Source organism: Pan troglodytes, chromosome 4 (genome assembly GCF_028858775.2).
Source record: "Pan troglodytes isolate AG18354 chromosome 4, NHGRI_mPanTro3-v2.0_pri, whole genome shotgun sequence".
Taxonomy (NCBI): Eukaryota; Metazoa; Chordata; class Mammalia; order Primates; family Hominidae; genus Pan; species Pan troglodytes.
Window position 1 is genome coordinate 34858880 of NC_072402.2, and position 15461 is coordinate 34874340.

At 43.8% G+C, this 15461-nt stretch overlaps 1 protein-coding gene across 5 annotated transcripts in view; it reads right to left on the reverse strand.

Annotated features, from left to right (window-relative positions):
• The window catches only part of RASGRF2 (Ras protein specific guanine nucleotide releasing factor 2), a 278649-nt gene that overhangs the window by 36654 nt on the left and 226534 nt on the right, over nucleotides 1-15461 (reverse strand). For all 5 annotated transcript variants that reach the window (XM_517672.9, XM_009448923.5, XM_016953054.4 and 2 more), the window contains one exon: nucleotides 13146-13252. In XM_517672.9, the coding sequence (XP_517672.2) occupies nucleotides 13146-13252 (107 nt within the window). The remainder of the gene's footprint in view (nucleotides 1-13145; nucleotides 13253-15461) is intronic.

The following is a 15461-nucleotide window of genomic DNA, read 5'->3' on the forward strand; positions in this document are numbered from 1 at the left end:
GCCTGGAACTATCTCCCTTCACTGATGACCATTTGAGACAGGGATCTGGAAACTGTGGTTTCCAGTCTGAATAAACTAGTTTGCATTAATGAGGCTAGATCATACACCAGAAAAATCATCTGCAAAGCAATAAATCAGATTTTCTAGCACTTTAAAACGAATCCCTGTTGATAGCTTAGGCATTTTAGAAATGATATTCATTCTTTCAGGAGAGCAGGGTAGTAATTAGTAATTTACTATACATGGCCAAGGGAACTCTAGGACATTGGGAAAATCTGATTGTGTAAACACAGTTTGAGGCTAAAGAGAATTATGAGAGTAATTTTCTCAGTGTAATAAGTACAGTATATTCCTAACGGTGGCCAGAGGTTTTAAAAGGAAAGTGAAAATACTGCAGAGTGGATTAAAATCACACAAATAATTGTAAAATCTGGAACAAAGAGCTTATAAAGAAGGACTCAGGATGTGTTGAGCTCAGAAATAAGAGGTGGGGGGTTAATTTAATGATTTTCAAGAAAATGAAAAACATACTACTGTTTTCTGTCTTGACTGCACAAGATGAAGAATTTAAATTGTGGTGTAGAGTTAGTTTAGACTCGGGCCAGTTTGTAAACTGGGAAGCTGAGGCAAAGGCACTGAATGATCATGATATATGCAAATCAGCCTTGACAGGTCTGGGGTACACAGGTTTGCATCCCTCATGTTCATGAACTAGAGACAACCTCCTAAACCAAGGTGGTTTTCAACTCTTCTGAGGAGAGGAAACCTTATTCAAAACTTTAACATTGAAACCCTCTTCCAGGGGAGATTGTGCTGGCTAAAACCTGGGATGAGAGCCTCTGCAGGGGACCCGCTCGCCTTGCCCACTGGCCACCACCGCTGGCCTGCCTGCGTCGGCGCCACCTTGGGGCAACAGGGACTCTGAATCAGGGCTTCTTGCTGGAAAAGTGAAAGGGTAGGGTTTTCTGGCATTTTCCATTGCCTAACTACAAAAATATTTTAAAAGCCTCATTGTTCACACGATGAAAAAGAACATTCTAATAGAAAAACATAAGGAAGGGCAATAAGTTTGGAATTAAACCCTACATAGCAATATGACAGTAATTCTAAACTTTCCAATACACGTTCAATACTTACTAGTCATTAACTACTCAGTAGGTTCTTGAATCTTCAAAGAGGAACAGAATGTAGAGAAAATATATGCCTGACAATCATCTGGGGACTTATGTTTCAGGTAGTAAAACCCACAGACAATTAAACCCCAAATCTGGTAAGCTCTGTGCCTTGCTCCTGGTCAGCCCTCAAACGTTTGTAGAATGAATGCATAAAAGTCCATGGGGGAGAATACTTGACTTTGAGACAAGTGGTAATAAGCTACCTAAGTTTTAAACTGGTGGTTTGGGAAATTAGTTTAGCAGATGTGAAGTGGGAGGCTACTGGGAGAAGGCACAGCGAAAATGTGGAAGATATGTTAGAACAAAAATAACTGGGAAGAGGCAAATGGCAATGAATGACACTAATTCAGTGAGAAGGAAAAAACCCATCCAGAAAACTATTTATTTGATCATTTGCTGACAAATGACTCTGCATTTGAATGACTGCGAAAATTCAGCCCCTAGTTCTGAACAGCTGTGCATACAGTAATGTTTAAATACTGCCCCACAACCCCGGAATCAGATCGCTTCCAAGCTTACATCTTTACGCCCCAAAAGGGAATCGGTCAGTTTAAAAAGCATTTACCAGAAAAAAAGAGAATTTTTTTTTTCAGATGCTGTGTTTTCCGTTAGGTAGGTGGTAAATTTATATGGATTGTCGTTTTCAAGAAAATGACAAAGACCAGAGGGAAAATGAAAAGTCTGGAAGGGCGTCCTTTTATTGCCAATATTTAAAACTGTATTTAACTTTCTTAAATAATGCCCCCTGCCAATAAAATTATCTTTGAGTTTAACTCTAATATAACTAGAAAGTAGTCTATTAGTTATACTTTTGTTTTTACCCTGATCCATAGGAGGGAAAAAGACTGATAAAGCTGGTGGGTGCATCCTTCCCTCCCCAAGGAGAAGATGCACTTAGAGTTACAGGAAGTAGCATCTTTGACATTCACCCAAGGAGAGACTTTATGCAAAGAGATTGGGAGCTATAAGTTAATGACATCTGAGAGCAGAGTGGAGAGGAGAGGAACACAAAGAGAAAGGCAACAAGCAAGGCAGAGCCGTGGGGCCTTGAGAACCAGTTGATAACACAAATGTTAAGTCAGCTCTTGGCATTCTGAGGCAGCTCTGAAGTGATGGAGAGCACCGGTCCAGGCCTGGTCGGATCAAACAAGGACCAGGTGATGTCAGGATCATTGTTCCCCATGCTGAGGGTTGCATGCCGCAGTCTCCAGAAATGCTTCCAAGGTCCAAGAGTGATTACAAGAGTGGGGAGACAAATTAGGAAAAATAAGGGCTCTCCATGGCACTTGCATCAGAAAACTCTTACAACAGAGATAAGAAGCTATCGAAGTACATAAAATTCCATCAACGAAATCCATCCACAAAAGGTTAAGGAATCCCACTAGTTCAATGGGGAAAATGTTTCTGTTTCGGCAGCTAATGAAAATGGAAAATCAGTGCCATTGAAGGCACACTTCCTAAAAGCTTCAATCTAGCTTATGCTAGCTTAATAAATCCTGCTGTAAATGTCTCACTGTAAGGAGAGTTTAAAGGATAACAATAGGGATGTATAAAAATAAGAAAAAACTTTGGTAAATAGTTCAAGGAACTAGGATTTTCTTACTTGGTTGGTTGTTTGCCTGGACCAGAGAAAAAGAATAAAAATCTATCTTTGGAATTAAAAAAAAGAAAAGAAAATCCATACTTATCAGAGAATAGTTTCTTACATTTCATATTTTCCAGAGAGATATGACAAATAATTCATTTGTGCATTATAACTCCACACAGATAATTTTGCCAATTTTACAAATGTGGAAACTAGCAAGCTAACAATGGAATCCAAACTAGTGTGCAAGTTTCCAGGTTTCTCTCCTCATCTGAGACCTTTTTGACCCAGGAATCTCTGAAGAACTGAAGTGAAATGTGACACCTAAGGCATCTGTTCTGAGGGGAGAAGGAGAGGGCAGCGGTCAGTAAAAGATTACAGCAGGACCCAGCACTGCCGTAAAGATAAGGGTCAGCCTATGTGTCCAGGAAATCAGAAGGGGCCAAAAGGAACTGAAGTTGCTGGCCTATTTAAATTAAATGGAGCATTCTCTATTTCATTTGGGCGGCTGTCATGGGGAATCTGTTTGTGAACAAACACTGGTGTGTGCCTGGTGGACGTTTGGGATCTCTTAGCTGAGATACGCAGAGGCTGACAGTGTCGACAGCTAGAAGTGAATGGGTGCTGATAAATAATAAAAGGGTGAGACTGACATAAAAGTATGTTGGGCGCAGTGGCTCACGCCTGTAATCCCAGCACTTTGGAAAGTTGAGGCGGGTGGATCACAAGGTCAGGAGTTCGAGACCAGCCTGGTCAATATGGTGAAACCCCGTTTCTACTAAAAATACAAAAAAATTAGCTTGGTATGGTGGCACATGCCTGTAAACCCAGCTACTTGGGAGGCTGAGGCAGGAGAATTGCTTGAACCTGGGAGGTGTAGGTTGCAGTGAGCCAAGATTGCACCACTGCACTCCAGCCTGGAGACAGAGCGAGACTCTGTCTCTGAAAAACAAAAAAAAAGTATATAGGCCATCGATTATCCTCTGACATGGTGATTGTATAAAATTATCTGTGGCTAGGCACAGTGGCTCATGCCTGTAATCCCAGCACTTTGGGAAGCGGAGGTGGAAGGATCACTTGAGGCAAGGGGTAGGTCAAGGCCATAGTGAGCTACGATCGCACCACTGCCCTCCAGCCTGGGTGACAGAACAAGACCCCATCTCTAAAAAAAAAAAAAAAAGAAACACACACACATAGAAACAACAAAAAAACCATAAAACACCATTTGCAAAGTTGAAGCAGCAGACAACTCATCAGTCATTTAAAAACATTTCATAGCTGCTAGCATTTCACATTGAGACTAAATTTTATCTTCTTATTCCTGGTATCCCCATCAGTCCTACCAGCTGGGGACATGCCCAGGAGCCTCGTGGCACTCTGTGGCGCCTGAGCAGTGGGCAGCATCTCACCCACTTGTCAAGGTGGGATATCTGGGGTCTTGAGGCTTCAAGAACAGCGGGGGTTTCCTGGCCCTTCACCGCGGGCAGCTCTGACTGTACCTCCTGCAGGCAGGTGGCCTGGGGAGGCTGGCCGGGGCATCTGCTGTCACCATCTCAGCCTGGGAGGTGCAGTGGTTGTCAGCAGGGGCACAGCACTCCTCCCTGCACCAGCCTTTAGCAAGTACAAATCCTTTGAGCAACACAAAATAGACTCAGGGTCAAAAGTAACTTTCCTAAGGAAAGATTGAGAAACAGGGAAAGCATTGGCAGTGTTGACATGTGCTATTCTCACTGTCCTGAGTCAGAAGCGGGTTTTTATGTTTCACATTTTGAGCGGTCTGCATCTCAACAGTTGGCCTGCAAGATGGAGAGGCTGCAAGATTGGGGGTTCCCGGCAAAAACTGTGCAGCCAGACGGCGGGGACTGAAACCTGCTGCTGCCATTTGCTATCAGTGGAACCTCAGGGAAATGGTTCAGTCTGAGCTTCCATTTCCCCATCTGTAAAGCAGTGGTAATAACAATATCGACCTCCTCTCCCTCAAACGAGTGGAGTCACAGTAAGTGACTTAATATTTGAAAACAACTTGAAACAGTGTCTGATATAAAGTAAGTGATACAGTATGTTATTTTTTTTTTAATTGGGTTTCTGTCATTCAGAATCCATCTTCACAGAGGAAGCTACCTACCTTCGTTCTAAGAATCAGGTTCTCAAGTCACCCATAAAAGACCATGTGCCCCATATCATAACTAAACGGATACCAAACTTCAGGCTGCTCCTAGATGACTTCTATGCAATTCAATGGTTCGTCCTCCTTGCTCAGAGTCCTAGTGACACACTTCTGCACTGGAAGTCTCATCCAGCCATGGTGAAGGCTTAGGGAAAGGAGCTTTTAAAGTCTTGAACTTCTTCAGGAAGTGGGGACAAGAAGCCCTATTCACAGCAGAGAGGCATCTTTCTCCTATAAAGATCTCAAAGGTCAGGCCCCCATATGCTGAGATTGCCTTGCAAATGGAAGAGAAGATCCGCTCTTTAAGGGGCAGAGACCAGGCCAGGAGTGTGATGGAAAAGTACCCTGTGGCCAACTGACACGAGCCCGGATGGACGAGGAGGGCAGGGCTGGAAGCAGGCCAGGAGCCATCAGGAGAGGTGACAGCAGCAGTCCAGGAGCGTCAGGAGAGGTGACAGCAGCTGCCTGCTCAATAGCTGGTTGTTTCTTTCACTTTTCATTCTCCTGCCCACACCGAAAATTCTGTGCTGTGTTTGTCCTGGCCCAACCTCCATTTCAGATTTGGAACAATGAACAAACCTGAACTCAGTGCTCTAATTCAACACTGAATTTTGTGTTTCACTAGGCAATGCCAAATAATCAACAAAAAAATTTAGAAGCCGCCCCTGTCATCTGTCAAAATAAGAAACGGAAGAGACGAACTATGTCCACTCACATTCTGGGAAAATCTGATCCCTGAGACCTTGAACGCACTAAGTAGAGGCCATCACACCGTCACGCACTTTTCCACCTTAACAAGTCAGAGGGCATGTCCCCACTTTACCTCAGACCTGGGACTGCAGCCCCAAAACCTAAACTCTGTGGGGCAGATGGATGCTCGTTGGTTGGTTCCTTTACTGGGAAAGAGCCATGGTCTTCTCTGAGATAACAGCGACTCTGAGGTTACATAAAGGTTTTGCTTTCCTCTCCACAAACCTAATATAGGTGTGCCCCCTTCAGCAGGCTTATTGCTGGAGCCATCGTGGAGACCGCCCGGTCGGGTTCTTGTTTCAGAGGAATGAGGCATTGTGGGAGACTGGAAGGAATTTTGACAGCTGGGTCTGTTTCCCTAGGGTACCTTTGAGTGGTCTAGAACTGTGCTGTTTATACTGTAACCATTAGTCACGTGGGACTATTAACATTTAATTCCATTCAATAACATTAAAACTCCAGCTTTTTAGCCACGCTAGCTGCATTCCAAGTGATCAATTAGCTGCATGTGGCTAGAGGCTACTGTACTGGGCACCATGACATAGAACATTTCCACCATCACAGCAAGTTTACCTGGGCGATGCTGACTGAACCCCTTTGAGACTTACGTGGTTCACTGGTCAAATGGGGGTAACAGCATTTGGCCTGCTTGAAGGTCTGGGTTTGGACCAGATGCCGCTTTCACAAGGTTATCTCTATCAAGAGCAGCATCTGCAGTGCTTTGAGCCTTCATCTGTAATGGCTACTCTGTATGTTTTAACTCACATAATCCTCACCCTCCCACAGAGGAAAAAGTGGCATTAATCCCCATTTTTACAGATGAAGAAATGGAGGCCTGGAGGAGCTAAATAGTTTGCTCAGACACAGCCAGTAAATGCCAGAGCAGGGATTTCCATCAAGATCACCCTAACTTCACAGCTCCAACAGGATTCGAAGTACCCCCAGCTCTGAGATCTCTGCTACAAAGACACATGAGGACTGAATTTAACTCCTACTGTGATTTTTGGAGATGTAAAAACTCTCTCCTCAGCTGCTATGAGTGACTAGAGTGGGGTTGTGAGATCCGCTAATTCCTGTCTTCTAGCTCAGACTATATTTATTTGTTAATTGTGTTTGACAGTGTTAGGGAACATATATTTTAATGAAAGAGTGAAAAGGACTCTGTTTTGTGTGTGTGCGCGTGTCTGTGTCTGTGTTTATAGGTTAAAGTATATATAAAACCCTCTTATAATGGGAAAAGGGTGCATATATGTAAAACATACCATAAGCAATGCTAAATGTAAAAGAACAAATTGAGAGAAACAAATATCATTTGACAGATAAAGGATTTTGTCCTGAATATATAAAAAGCTCATAATGTCAATGGGAACAATACTAAAACTAATAGAGCATGGGGTAACAGGAAGAGGGGCAGAGACTTGGAGGCCCCTCTCAGGTGCTGGAAATGTCCCAGATCTTGAGCTGGGTGGCAGTTACATGGGCGTATACAGAGGCAGAAAGTCACTGACCTACACACTGAAGTTTATTGCCCTTTATATGCGGTATGTGATATTTCAATAAAAATGCCAAAAAGCATGTTAACTGAAATGTAAACTCAAGTTATTCATTATTAGCTAAAAATGTGTCTCTTTGTTCACCATAAAATGAATGTAAGAGAACTGGAGTGAGTTAGAAATATAACAGCTGAGCTATTTTGATAGATTTTGTGAAATTGCTCTCCCAAGGGACCCTGGACTCCCTGTATCATAAGTAATAACGGAATCATCAAATGGCATTACTGCTTCTTGCCAGTCCCAGTAAAGCAGTTGATAGCCTATCCTTCCCCACCTGACACGGAGTTCTGGGCAGGCACCAATGTCTTTCAGTACTTTTTAGTTACAAGAATGGTGTCATTTCAACAGTCAAAATGTCCAGTTCAGTATATTCTTCAAAACTTCAGTCCAGCCTCCCTCTAGCCCTGGCGTGGGCTGCTTCCATCCTAGTGGCCTGCACAGGAGGCCCTTTCTGCTGCCTCCACCACCTCTCTACTAGCTGGCTATTGCTTCTGATCCTGCAGCTCAGGTCCAGGGGAAAGCAATAATTTAGTGTGATAGTGTAAGGGGAGCCCAGCCCTGGCTCTCTCTAGATGTGGCAGGTGGGCAGTGGCCAGCTTTTCCTGTGTGGGGCACTTTGGTGAGATTTTGGAGACCTCTCTGTGGGAGACTTAGGGCCAGCTCCCCTGACCCTGGCAATGTCTGTCCTCCTGTGAGTCATTTTCAACTCCCCCAGGCCCTGGGCTGCCAGTGGTCTGCTTCACCCAGCGTCTGTCTACGCGTCACCCCTCCAGGCCGTCCTCTTGGGTAGGATGCAGGGCCATCCAGATTGGACTCCCCATGGACCCATCTGGTTCACTCAAACACATATGAATACAGCTCACTCCTAGCATCCACCCCTCTTCACTTTGCCCAGCCAGCACCTTTCACCTTAACGGGGAGGCTAGCTGGATGGTTTCCTTGAAGCATTTCCCATGTGGCTAGAAGTGAAAAGGAGGCATCTCCCCACCTTCCCCATAGTGGTAGGGAACTTACACAGATGCCTCTCTCTGGAAATCTCCCTCTCCTTGACCTCTCCTACCTCAACTTCCCACAGGTGGGTGATCACAATTGCTAGCAGGATTGATTTCACGAGCTCTTAGCTGGTCTTGCTTAGGTGGCCTAGCCACTCCATTAAGGCCATGCAGGCTGTTGCTGCTACCTATTTTACCTGCCCCTGTGCCTTTGGTCCTCTGCCTGAACGTCAGAAACAATCTGAAGAATTCAATTTAACAGCCGGCCACACATGTAATTACGTTAAGTCCAGTGGCTGTTAGTGGGCATTTTCCCAATGGCTGGAAGCCCCTTGAGGTCAGAGACTGCCTGGATCTTGGTCACTCCCACACCTACCCCAATGTCTGGAACATTCTGGTGCCCAATTCTTATTAGTGAATGAATCAAGGAGGTGAGAAAACAGAAAAAGGAGTAGCAGTGTTCCTCTGTAAACTCCTTTGGGGAGGAGATTTTTATGTAGGTAGGTCATTTTTGTCTGATCTCATGTTTTAAAAACATGCCCCTAAGCCTACAATTAAGAAAATATGTGACTGTTCCATTCTCGGCCACTTGTCATTCAGGCAGTACCCAGAGCCTGATGGCGCCAGTGGTAATCTGCAGACACAGCTGCAGCTCTTTTACCAGCGTCATTCATGGTCTGTGAAATTCCTCGAATAAATGGACAGAGCATCTCTTCAGAATTGGTTGGTCAATACGATAATTGAGGAAAACAAAAATTGCTATAGATCATACGTGAAAGGCCTTCGACAGAGTCTTGTGCACAGATCTGAAATGTCTATAGCCAGCCCCCATCCATCTGTCTGTGCACAGAGGACAAAAGCAATCACGGGAACATTTGGTTAATAGCACTACAGGTCTGAAACCTGCAGGGACCTGGGAATTGTGTAAACGCTATGTAAGGCCTCCCAGCAGGAGATGCTCAAGAAGCATGTAGACCTCTAATGAAAACACTTCCTTTACTTAGACTGTCTAAACACACAGCCCTGATTTCTGATCCATTAGTGATCATAGTCTCTGTCTGGGCTGACTTTGGAAACTTTAAAGGCTAGAAAATGACCTCCAGGAGAGAATGAACAATGGAAACATTAAACTATGAACTCAATTCGACAAGTATTTACTGGGCATCTGCCATGTGTTCAGCATTGCAGAACTATGTGAAAGGAGATGCAAAGATGAATGAGACAAGCAAGGAGCTTACAGGCTGGTTGTAGGGTGATGAAATGTGCATCTCTCCTGTCCATAGCCAAAAGGGATTTCATCACACACATCAATATCATGCTTTATGCTTAATTCAGCATCATCTTTAACTTCATCACATCCTTGGGAGAGGTAGAGCAGGGATGGTTGTTCTCATTTTCAGAAGAGGAAACTAACACCTGAAGAGGTGGAGAGACCAGCTTGGGGCCCCACAGGAGCTACAGTGGCAGAGCTGGAGTAAGAACACTGGGCCCCTGACTCTGGGCTGCTGTTCCCTCTGCTGATTGATAGACAAGGCACATGAGAGAAACCCAGCTTGGGCCTGTGGCTTCACTTTCAACTTAAAAGGCAACAAATAGTGAGAAGGTATAACAAAATCAGGAGCAATAGGCCAGAATGTATTCACATAGGAAGATTTTTAGAACCCCCTAAAAATGGAACATCCTAGCCTCCCCAAATATTAACTAAAGAAAAAACTAGAAGGCTCCAGAAGATGAAATGCTATCCTAGCACCACATGGGGTAGAATTAGGAGGTGACATCCTGGGGCATTCTTATTTCTCTGGAGAACCAACCCCTAACCCCATACTTCTGCAACTTTTTAATTCTCCTGAATAAAGCTCAGGGTAGTATCTGCCAATGTTAGTTGCCTTTGATGAGAAGTGAGAAATAATTAGATGATGTCGAATACTCTGTGGCAGCCTTGATTCTCTAGATCTGTGGGTAAATCTACATCTTGACTGATGTGGATCTACAGCTTTTCTGTTTCTAGAAATCGAAGTGGCCTCCCTGGGTAGTTCACCATGTGAGAAAAAATGTAACTGTTACCATGCTTGGCTGTAGTTTTGAGATGAGTACAACTTCCTACTCATTTTTTAAAAGCTACTGATTCAAAATAATCAGGTTGCCACAATAATGCTATATTCTTCCTTAAATGGACTCAACTAGTACAAAGTGAATCAGATAATTAAAAATCATCGTATCCAAGCCCTTCGCTTTATGATGTGAAAACCAAAGACAATAAGGGTGAGGGTTGGTTGACAGCTGGATTATAGCACACGTTTTCAGACCAGCAGTCCCATCTATAGCTATATGCTGCCTTGGGAGAGTAAAGACCTGCAGATAAACTTGGATAAAGATACCAAGATGGGCTGTTACTCTGAAAGCACCATAACAGTCAGCTTGCTTAGGCTCTGTGAAGCCAGGGCCACCTTCACATCTTCTGAATGAAATGGCCCAGGCTAGGCCCACAGTTGGTGAGAGGAGGCAGTATGCACACAATGAGGCCCGAAGACTGTGAGCTGAGAGCAGCTCTGTCTATTTGAACCATTTACCAATCCATCACCAAGAGCCTGCCTTGACTTGCTCAAACCACCCATTGTGGAGGCCAAATGATTACCAGGCAGCCATAAGTGAGTCAGTAAAAGGAAGAAAGGGAATCTGGACACTCAAGCCAGCAAAAAAGAAAAAAAATGCCCTAAAGCAATTCCCATTAAGTGGAAATTTCACAGAAATGTCTTGCACACGGTCGTGTACTCATACAGAGAGGATGAGGAAGGTGACAGGAGATTCACGTGACAAGGTTGCACCAGGGCATTGATAACCAGCCATAGAGCCCTGAGGCCCACTCATGCATGCAGGGGAGTAAGGAAAGACCTTATGGGAAGAAATTCCTTGGGCACATCAGTGAACGAAATAGCCAGGGTCTGTATTTTACCCAATGGTGAGGTCAGAAGAGAAGACTGGATCCCTGAGCTATTTACATCACTCACCTATGCCCCTGCTGGAGGGAGAGTCTGAGGAGCTGGGATCCCTCTAACTGGAATTGGAGATGGACAAGCTTGCTCATGTATAAGCACAGCTGCAGTCACTCAGGTCGCAAAGCATCTGAACCGTCTAAACAATTCAGCTGCCAAATCAGGTGGCAAACCTTACCGTAAAACTCTTTATTGTAAAGGGCTTCCCTACACTAATCTCTCCCCATCTATGAATTTTTTTTTACCAAAAATAAAAAACTCTCAGCATCCTGTCATTTGCTTTGTGGTGCTTTTGTAGCTACTGTAAAAATTATATGTGAATTGGGAGGGATTCCCGTTTGAGATAATTAGAAAAAGAGGGCACTGGGGATTGAGAAAAGGGAAGTAAGGTGAATAGGGGAACCAAGGCTGGAGGGCTCTGGGGAGAAGATTTGGAAGGGAGGAGGGGAGCTGAGGCCAGGGGAGAGAACCAGCTCAGCCTTATCTAAGATGCAAAGCTACTTTGCATCTTAGAAGCCACTGTGGGCCCCAGGAATTAACTGTCAAGATTCTTGAGAAAAAATCAGAGAGGAATAAGATGGACCATCAGACAGTGGAAAAACTGTAAATGTTAAAACTCATTATAGTGTTTTATCTGCAGTGAGGCAAAATGGATTTACCAGCAGCTCACTGAGACTACAGGGAAAAGAGACTAGACATTTCTCATGCGCTAAGGATGGTTCTTGGAATTTGAATCATAGAGGATTAAATTTTTTCTATTTATTTAAGATGTGTAAGATGGAATGTTTACATTATTTAGTATGCTATCTTTATTACTTTAATTAATATTTAAGAACTTTTATGGGCTTACTTGTGGTGAGGCTTAAATGCCATTTTTCCTAATTAGTAAATTCCCTTACCACAGGGGTTTCAGGAGCCTGCCCTCATGGTGACCCTATTGAACAGACTGTCACTACCGAGGACCACGCAGCAGACACGTGATGGGCTCTGTGAATATAGTGGCAGAAACTGCAATTACTTTGGCACCAACCTAATAATAAAGACCTGGGAATACCTCCCCATGGGAGTGCCATTTATAACACACGATTCTCATTAGCAGACTGACAATTTGATTATATTTCTTTTAATATATGCTGCACATGTTCTGCTCTGAGCCAGGCAGGGCCCATTCTCTCTCTCAAATGCTCCTTGCAGGGTGCCAGGCAGGTGGGTGTCCAGGAGGGCCTGCCTGGTATGTGGCAGTGGGTAAGAAAAGCATTATGCATGCATCACATCAGGGGGGCAAAGTGGCACCTGACTTGTTTTGTGAAAGAGGAATAAATTCTACAAACGTGCACTGAAAACACATAAACAGATAACAAGTGGGTGTCCTGTCAGTGTAACACAATTTAAAAACAGCATTGGGACCCAAAACATCAACGGGCATGAGACAAAATATCTCCAGAATCAGGCCCAGAAAGCACTCCCTGACCAGATCCCAGAGTGTTATTTACCTCCAGGGGGGACCGTGAGGTTTGTGTCTAGCTGGGTGGGGGGCGGGGATACCACTGCAGTTGGCAGCCTCTCAAGCATAGCTCCACTTACAGAGAAGACCTTGTGAAAAGTGCTCCCAGGGTAGGTGGCACAGTACAGAGGCCTTGCTGTGGCTCAGGTGCCCATGGGTGAGTGCTGTTTCCTCAGAAGCTGCAGGGACAGAGGAGCCCCGTTTCACTGTGTCATGTCATTTGCAGATCTGAAACAGTGGATGTTGGCAAGACACTTGTGTCTGCTTTGATCTGTACGCCTAGCCTATTTCTTCCCTTCCTAAGTTCCAGTGTCAAGGTTTCACACTGAACTCCAAAGAATCGGGAGGTGTTTTACATGTGTCACAACTTAAAAAGATGATTTTTAAAAAAATCCTTGCAAGTAATTAATGAGGGCACTGACTTACCTGTGCGTGCTTTGAGACCCAGTGACGGAGGACGTTCAGAACTCGATTGGTAGCCGTTCTCCGTATAATAAACTCTTTATCACATGTTCTCTCGGTGTTGTTAAAGCCTTAGGAGAAAAAGAAACACACACGTGTTGCAGTTAAAGCCACTCCCTAGGGACCTGGAAAAGGTCATATATTTTAGGACATTGGTTAACGAAACTCACAGATGACACTTCTTGGCAGAGAGGTGCGCGTGGCTTCAGACTATTGTGAATTCCGCTCACCTATTACACTCTCAGCAGCAAGGCCCTCGTGCGGTTACAGGTGCAATTAAATAAATAATGCACACATATTTATTGAAGACCACTGATTAAAGCTAAAGCTGCTCTCCTGACACCTCCATTTATGCCTGTCTTGCTCTATAATACAAAGCCAAGAAGGAATCTTAACCAAATATTTGAGTCAGCATTAATTTATACTTTTGCCTCATAGTAACTGCACAACCGATAGCATTTTCAATATCTGCAGATGAATTAGGCCATATCTTGGCTCATGGATGATTCAAACACTTTACTGTGCATCCCTGTACTGAGAAGCAGTACAGCATCACGGCTAAGAATGTGTATTTAAAAAATACTCCAAGAGTAGATTTTAAATGTTTTCACCACACACACACAAATAGTAAATATGCCAGGTGATAGATCTGTTAGTTCGGTTTGATCATTCCACGACATAAACCTATATCAAAGCATCACATTGTACCCCATAAGAATATAATATCTACAATCATTATTTGTCAATTAAAAAGGAAATTTACAAAAACCCCATGGATTCCACAACCAGAGTGCCTGCTCTTAAATCACTGTTCTCCCACCCTGGCAAGTTAGGTCGCCTCTCTGGTGACCGGTTTCCCACATTCCTCATGAGATAATAAGTGTACCTACCTCATAGAGTTGTTGTGGGATTAAGACTTTTAATACATGCTAAACATTTAAAATGGCACTTGCACAGCAGTGAGACTGTAATAAATGTTAGCTACAATTACAAATCAATCTTGATTCACTGTCTTTGAGTCTTCTCTGTGCTGGCTAATGTCTCTATCTTGGCTACCTTTTCATTATCAAGAAACCATTTTAATATTTTTCCACTGACACACTGTTTTAAAAGATTCTGCCTTCCAATCACAATGAAATCACATTTCCTTTAAACATCAATTAAAGCCTTATATAACTTCAGTGGCAAACCTCTTGAAAGAGTTGTCTAGGCTGGGCACGGTGGCTCATGCCTGTAATCCCAGCACTTTGAGAGGCCAAGGCGGTGGATCAGGAGGTCAGGAGATCCAGACCATCCCGGCTAACATGGTGAAACGCCGTCTCTATTAAAAATACAAAAAATTAGCCAGGCGTGGTGGCGGGCGCCTGTAGTCCCAGCCTTTCGGGAGGCTGAGGCAGGAGAATGGTGTGAACCCAGGAGGCGGAGCTTGCAGTGAGCCAAGACGGCGCCACTGCATTCCAGCCTGGGCAACAGAGCGAGACTCCGTCTCAAAAAAAAAAAAAAAAAGAGTTGTCTATACTCACTGATTCAACTTCCTCACTTCCTGTTCTCTCTACATCCTACTCTAAGCTTCTTATCCCATCTCAGCGACAAAACAGCTCCCATTTAAGGTCCTACCAATAACCTTCATGTCCCTATATCCAGGGGACAGGCTATAATCGCTCCCTAGGAAATCTCGTCTAGGCCTACCACTTAAATGATTACCTACAAGCAAATTAGTCATATATTTATATCTCCAGATCTCTTCTCTGAGTACCAGATCCATATACGCAATATCCAACTGTCTCTTTCTATTTTCCTGTTATATATTTCAAACACACTTCAAACTTGATATGTCCAAAAAATAAATAAATAAATAACCAATGGCCTTTACACCAAACTTTGTCTTCTTCTAGTGTTCCCTAGCTCAGTAAAGAAATACCACCCTCCCTCCAGTTATGTAAACCTGAAACTTTGGAATTATTCCTGTCCTATCTTTATGCTGTTTCCTAATAATTTTATCTGCTATATAAATCTCAAATCTGTCCCATGTCTTCCCATCTACAAAACCAAAACTGGGGCTGAGCTACCAGCAACTCTGTCTACTGTAATAGCCTCTGGTCTCCTCTAACAGCCTCCCAGCTGGTCTCTGCTCTCACTCTTGCCTCCTCAAATTTGTTTTCCTCTCTGAAGTCAGAAAGATCTTTAGGATTTTAGAAAGAAAATTAGGATGTGTTGTTCCAGTGTTTAAAGCTCTTTAGATGGCTCTTACGATAAATACAAAACTCCTGAACACAAACT